Source organism: Syngnathus leptorhynchus, chromosome 6 (genome assembly GCF_054491065.1).
Source record: "Syngnathus leptorhynchus isolate UIUO chromosome 6, UIUO_Slep, whole genome shotgun sequence".
In the NCBI taxonomy this organism is placed as follows: domain Eukaryota; kingdom Metazoa; phylum Chordata; class Actinopteri; order Syngnathiformes; family Syngnathidae; genus Syngnathus; species Syngnathus leptorhynchus.
Genome location: NC_141200.1, coordinates 14,269,045 through 14,276,477, shown reverse-complemented (window position 1 = coordinate 14,276,477; position 7,433 = coordinate 14,269,045). Strand labels below are relative to the sequence as shown.

Genomic DNA, 7,433 nt, shown 5'->3' with positions numbered 1-7,433 from the left:
AGGGTAGCTCAGGCCGTCACAAGCCCCAATATACCCGCTATCACCCCCACGCCCTTGGTGTAAGTTCTGTTTTTTTTCCACCCCTCTTTCACATGTGCCATCGACTTAGTTTGTCAATCTCCCTTTGTAATTTTCTGACTCATGAGTCTTTAAATTTTAGAGTCTAATTGTAAAGATGGCCCCTATTTGGGTGATGTCTTTTCTGATTCTGATTCGAATCTTAACAATATTGGTTTTCCCAGTCCCTTCCTTGGTTATTCAGGCCCTTGTCAATTTTTTGTCACATTTTTCTTTTGATGATCCCTTAGAGTCCACCCCAGAACCATTCCATTCAGACCCTTACCAGTTGGCCATTTATCTGGGACCTCCCCGAGTAGGCAACTAAACCGCCAAAAGAAAGGTTCCCCAAGTGTCGTCATTCCAAACATGTCCTCGAGCCACTTAAGTCCCTGCTTTTTCATCACCTTGTACACTCTCTACCTTGTCCCATTCGTTTCTGATTTTGCTCGTTCACCTTTTCCAGTTGCATTCCCTGCGCTCCCCTACATTGAGACCGGTTGCGCCCTGCTCCCGTCCCAACATCTCGGCAGGTGCAGGTCCCCATCCCGGGTTCTCAGCAGTGCCAAGCACTGACTATGCATGCCCTGCAGCACATGTCTTACTTTTCAACTTTTGTGTCATGTCTGCTTCTGGGTCCAAATCCTGCTCCACATGTGACATTACTTTGTGTATGAAATGCACTCTATAAAGATTACCTAATTACTTTGCCTAAATTGCCTAAAAACATTGAGTCAAAACATTGTTCAAAGTTGGAGTTATACCTGCATATACGGCAAAATTCTGTAATTCTATTCCCTGTTTGACCAGCATGAAACAAACCCCAGCAAGAATGACAATTTAACAATGTGACATGATCTCCGAAATGAGTGCCCAGAGAGTCTTTGTTTTTATGTCTACTAACTTCAACCAAATGTTTCACGACCATTTATTAGCATGACTTGGTTATTTTCTCGTGCACTTTAATTTTAATCTCTAACATTCACAGTCTACCATCATGCCTTTCTCAAGTGAGTGACTCTTGTGATCCATTTCTGCATATTTTATACAAAGACCACTGGAGTATAAAAACCCTTTCATGTTCTGACAAAACCTAATGGCTTGTTCTTTTTGCTTAAAGCAATAGAAGCTGCCTAATTGCCTGAACACTTGGGCTAATTAGTAACTTACAAGTACAACCAAATGCAAGCTTACAAAAACACTCACACAAGACAGCATTTTCAAAGGTTAGTGACGAGAAAGCACTACTCTTAATAGAAAGTCAAGTTCAGTAAATACAATAAAGGTCAAACCAAAGGCAACTTGAATTTTCATCTTGTATCAGAAAGCCTCGCTGCTGCTGTCATGTGGTATGACGAAGATGTCCAATGAAGAGCCATTTTCTGACTGATCTCTTGCGTCTCACTGCCAAAAACATCTCCAGCATTCATAATGAGTTTTTAAACTCTGGTAATTATTCCAGGCATGGTTAGTATCCTTGGTACATACATGACAGTACACCAAGGGGGTGCACTATATTAGTTGGATAAAGTGGACACGTCTTATATACAATCAGATTAGATAACGCCTAACATTTGACCCTGTGCTCAGAAATCATGGCACTAGTTCATTTGGTTCATCCAATAACTGCGGCATAGTGTGTAAAATGAGAATTTCCTTTCTGAGATTAATAGTCTATAAAACATTTCTTTATCTTGATAGTTGAAAAAAATATATCTACCGTTTCTTTTAACACATTGGCAATTTAACACACTATTCAACTTGAGTGGATGGCACGCATCTGCTGTATTTCACAACAAGTAAAGCCTTTGTATCAATTCCAGATCTAGATGGATTTGGGGTGATGCTGCCTCTCACCTCAACAGTCAGTCAGTTAATTACACTTCAATGGTAATTACTCATTAGACTCAAGGACAGCACGAAAGCGAGAAAGACAAACATTGAGCCTGAGTGAAGAAATTAATAATGCTTTTACACATAAAGTCAAGTCAAGTTTATTTGTATAGCCCTAAATCACAAGCAGTCTTAAAGGGCTTCACATAGACAATCAATTGACAATTATTCCTAAAGCATCCCCTGATCGTGGGCTCCCAAAAGGGCAAGGAAAAACTCAAAAACCCCTACCAGGGGAAAAATGAGAAACCTTGAGAAGGGACCACAGATGGAAGGATCCCCGTTTCAGGATCACCAGGCTGCAATGGATGCAAAGAGGGCACATAAAATACATAATATGGAAATCAAAAAGTGGATGTCCAGGCCAAAGCGAAGAGCTGTCGGAGGTGCCTTTGATTGTCCTGGCAGTGTCCTCTGGGAGGGTAATCCGCTGCAGTTCCCTCATGCTGAATTGGTCCACGAGAATCTAGATAGCCGCCATCAGCTTGGGTGTCACCTAACCACCTCCCCAGCCGGGGAGGGGTGGGGGAGTGGGGTCGGGGAGAGGGAGCAAAAACAAACTCCAGCCGAATCGGCTACTACAGGTTAATTAAAGCCCATATCATAGAAATACGTCTTTAAACGTGTCTTAAATGTTTCTACTGAGGTAGCAGTTCTAATATCCATTGGTAGGGCATTCCAGAGCTCTGGAGCCCGAATAGAAAATGCTCTAGCCCCTGCAGACATTTTCTTGGCCCTCGGTGTCACTAAAAGACTAGCGTTTTGGGAACGAAGGTTACGAGACGGAAAGGCCCTATTACATAAATACGTACTTGGAGGGAGGATCAAGAGATTGCTGGCTAAATGTTCATTCAACCGCTTATCTTTACTTGGGTTGGTGGCTTGCTGGAGATTGCACCAGCAGCTGTCATTGGATGAGAAATAGACACACTCTGCTAAAGTGGACGCCAGCCAGTCACAGGTTTTGTAAATGGGACATGTATTAAATTAACACTGAACTGCTGTTGCAACTTTTCCAACGTGCTTTGATCTTCAGAATAGTTCATCCAGCATACCGTCGTCATATGCTGGTTCGCAATTACAACAATAAACCTAGTAACACTACAACCGAGTTTCTTTGCAAGTATTCATTGAAACTACGGACGAAACGTCTTCAACAAATGAGAGTCCAATTTAGTATTTATACTATATTATACAATTTAACACAGTAATTTCAGTACTATATTGATTGGATCTACCGTATTGGCCCGAATAAGACTTTTTGAACACCAAATTTAATTTTTATACAGAAAATAATTGCAATTGAAACTAATGATTATAACAATATATTCGAGAGAAAAAGCATGTTATTTTGCCTCATTCAAATTGTGCAAAAACTGTCTATCACATCTTAATATTTGAACATTTAAATGTGTAAACTAAATTGCAATCACATTTGCAAATGAATGGCTTCTAGTTTTTGAAATGTAAATGCACTAATCTACTGTGATAAAACAACAAAATTGCAATAACTGAATTAACCATCAAAGTGAAGTCTAACTGTAGTCTTGAAACAAATCTGAATAAGGAAAATATTGCAATAAAATAATGCAAACTGCTACCGCTATTGTTGGGGAGCCTGAGGACTGTATGGGGCAGGGTTCGGCAACCCAAAATGTTCAAAGAGCCATATTGGCCCAAAAAAACAAAACAAAAACATACCTGTCTGGAGCAGCAAAAGTCTAAAAGCCTTTTATAATGCAAGATAGACTGTCAATACATAAGTTGTATGCCTACCATTAAAATAATGTAAAGAAAGTATTTGAAGTCCGAAAATAGGCACTCTGATATTTTAATGAATGAATCAGTCATGAACTCACCATACCTGCGTGAAGCTGGCCCCCCCACCCACGCAAAATTTAAGAAAAATAGTCTGTTTCGTTTGTGCTTCGTTTGTGCTGGTTTGTGCAGCAACAATTTTCGTTTGTGCAGCAACGATTTTCGAGTTATAAAAGATTATTTTATAGGTCATCCAGAGTTCACCCAGCCCCCCCTTTTTCTCCAAATGGACTCAAAATGGTACCGTTCGTTTGTGCTGGTTTGTGCAGCAAAAAGTTTCGTTTGTGCTGTTCCGGTTTCGTAGATATTAGACATTTATTTGTATCGCGATGACGTCACCGTATTTCGTCGCGAATGTCAATCTCTTGGAATGCTCCTGATGCAAGACAATACAAGGTAAATATGTTCTTAGCCTTTTTTTTTCTCTTCTAGCTTACAGAAAACTTTCACTGCGGGAAATGGCTTTTAGTGCGAGGATATTTCTTTAATTGTTTTTATCGTGCTCCTTGATTAATTTCCTTGTTATCAATAAGCCTATATGATAATTTATTTCAATTACATCTGACGTGAAAAAGGTTCGCCGCAACCTAAATTACCTGGTGAGTCTATGTCTGTTCCAAAACATTAATTAATGCAACAATTAATACATGTATATGAAGTTGATGACAGCGAGAAAAAGAAACTTGAAAACGTGAAAAAATAACTATTTTTCAAAGGGAACCTTATCAACACTTTTTTTTTTCAACAAATCAAACAATGCATCACCACACTGTTTAGAACACAGCATGTGGGAAGATCTTAGTATTTACTGATGCTGCTTTCACTCCACTTCCCAGGTCATTATAGATCTCCCAGGCATATGCAGTCCTCCTGCAGTATGCCACATAATACCCAAGAGAATCCTGGGTCGGTCCTGGCTTGGCTCAGAGTCTCCGAAGTCCATCAGTTTATTTGCCTGTGATGCTCGCCATACCTGTGGTTCCATCCTGCCCTCACAAAGTTCCTTGGCTACCTGCTCCCGCAACTGTCCAGATAGAAACCGCTTTGAGCTACCAGTGTGAAGGGAGTCATCACTGTTCTTAATGTTCTTGAAATCTTGAAACAGTTCAAGATTATTGGGCTGTTAATTTCTGTCTCTCCGCCACAATTAATGTTGAGAAGGCCATGACACTCCTTGCAGTATCCCGATTTCAATATAATTATTTGAGACCGATGGATAGACCTTGGCTCTTTTAAAAACAAATGTGCAAGGAATTTTGACTGTTTTCCAGATGTGTTCATTTATGATGTGGGTCCAGATGCCAGGCTTCAAAATGGTATATTCTCTTTTTTGGGTTTGACGGTTCTTATCTTTGTATTCAGCCTTTTTCAGAATAAATTCCATCCACTTGTCAAAAGGAATATGAAGCTCAAATTACAGTTTAGGACCTGATTCCGAGCTTGCTTCACTGCTAGTTTCAGGATTAGGTTCATCATGACTGAATCCCAGAGCTGACCAGATATTGTGTCTGTTTGATTTTACAAAGGTGTACAGAGCCGGCCTGCAGAGATAACTTTGCATGGTAATTAGTTGGATAATACATGTATAAGAATTGAGGAATTATCAGGATGTGAAAAATGGTTAGAAAAATTGTTAGAATAAAATACATGACAGGGGGTTAACGAAGATGCATGATTTTAATAATGAAAAATCGCAATGGCACAAACAAATGGTTAATCAACGATCTATGGAGCAAGGATTTGACATCTCTCGAAAATAAATTCATATTAAATAAATGGCAAATTGAATTATTCACTGAGCGCAAACAAAAATGTTTGCGGCACAAACAATCTGTAACAATCTGGGTCCATTCGTCTTGCATCAGGAGCATTCCAGAGCTTGACATTGTTGACATTCGCGACGAAATACGGTGACGTCATCGCTATAAATTAAATGTGTAATAAAAAAAAAAAACATAGCATGGGGGGCTGGGTGACGTAATCGCGATAAAATAAATGTTTAATATGTACGAAACCGGAGCAGCACAAACGATAATGCTAACGGGGCTAGCGGGCTGACTACAGTCCGCGACTGTGTCCGCCACATCTACTGTTATCGCACTATTCTGCTCTAACTGGCGGACACGTCCCTCTAGCAGGGACAACCTCTCTAACAGAAGGGTGCAGTTGGTGCACAAAGCAGTACAAACCTCTTGTTCCGCAGCCATACTTACGTGTCCGATGATCGACGGTAGACAAACGGCCACCACAGTTAATAGTATTAAGTATTAAGTATTAAGATGATCTGCCGATGGGACTGCCTGAAAAACAAAATACCTCGTGTTAAGGATTTCTTTGTCAGGTCAATAGCACAGCTTCTTAAGTCACAATGTTTGCAACATGCAAAAGAACTTCTTCGTACTATCACCATTGTGGCACTGAGTGAGACAGAGGGTAATGACAATTCTGGAGCCCCTATCCCATCAGAAAAGTCCAAGAAATACTTGAGAGCGCAAATTGGAGAGGTTTAGCGGTCCCACCGAAAAAAAGAAAGACAACTTCATATCTCTCTCCTTGTCCTGAATGGCTGCATATTGATACACAAGTGGGCTGGAAAAAAGTCAAGGTACCATTGTTGAAAAACGGGAACCATCAACAGCCTGTTAAACTTCGCACATCAAAAGTGTCTGTGCTCAATACTTGTGCATTTGATGCTGTCTGTCAATGCTTATGCTGTTCTTTCTGTGAAAGTTCTTCATTTGAAAAGACTCTTCTGAACTATGAACGTGGGAACCAATTCCTCCACCTGGTGAAAACCATCACAACACAGGGTGTGAACCCACAGGTATACTCACTGAGGGCAGAACTGCTGGGAGAAATATTCAAACCTGTCCTCCTGACCTCTGGTGCTCTCCAAATTGATGCACAATGCCACATCTCCACTGTAATTGAGAGCGCAATGAGGAATATCCCAAGTGTTTATTTGATAAGACAATGCAATTTAGGCCAACAAGTAATAAGGCAAGTTTCACTTGTTTGTGTAAACATTGCTGTCCTGCAGACCTGCGGCATGGCTCATCTTCAGACTGCTGCTGAAAAGGAACTCAGCCTTTCGGACTCTCTCTGCCTCAGGCCAATTGAAAATCCTTCCCAGTGTCCGTCTTCATTCAAAACACAGGACAACAGTACAGGCAAGGATGTGTGTTCAGGTAATGTTACTCACAGCTACAAACTGGGAGAGTCTGTGTGGTTTGACACTGACCTTGGTAGCAGTTGCAAGGAAGTTACCTTACTTGAATTTCCCTCCAGTCTGGAGCTAAAAGAAAAGACTTTTACTTTGAGAGCAGTCATTGGCTTTGAACCAGGACCGACCCAGGATTCTCTTGGGCATTATGTGGCATACTGCAGGAGGACAGCATATGCCTGGGAGATCTATAATGACCTGGGAAGTGGAGTGAAAGCAGCATCAGTAAATACTAAGATCTTCCCACATGCTGTGTTCTACACAGTGCAGTGATGCATTGTTTGATTTGTTGAAAAAAAAAAGTGTTGATAAGGTTCCCTTTGAAAAATAGTTATTTTTTCACGTTTTCAAGTTTCTTTTTCTCGCTGTCATCAACTTCACATACATGTATTAATTGTTGCATTAATTAATGTTTTGGAACAGACATAGACTCACCAGGTAA

At 40.5% G+C, this 7,433-nt stretch overlaps 1 protein-coding gene across 1 annotated transcript; it reads right to left on the bottom strand.

Moving 5' to 3' along the window:
• Window positions 1–5,426: 5,426 nt before the first annotated feature.
• LOC147056118 (uncharacterized) lies at window positions 5,427–7,214 on the bottom strand. Its single transcript, XM_085914717.1, has 5 exons — window positions 7,120–7,214; window positions 7,010–7,063; window positions 6,780–6,908; window positions 6,603–6,689; window positions 5,427–6,357 (listed from the first exon to the last, which is right to left on the bottom strand). The coding sequence occupies exons 1-5, from the start codon at window positions 7,212–7,214 to the stop codon at window positions 6,231–6,233; spliced, it is 492 nt and encodes a 163-aa protein (XP_085770843.1). The 3' UTR covers window positions 5,427–6,230.
• Between the last annotated feature and the right edge of the window lie 219 nt (window positions 7,215–7,433).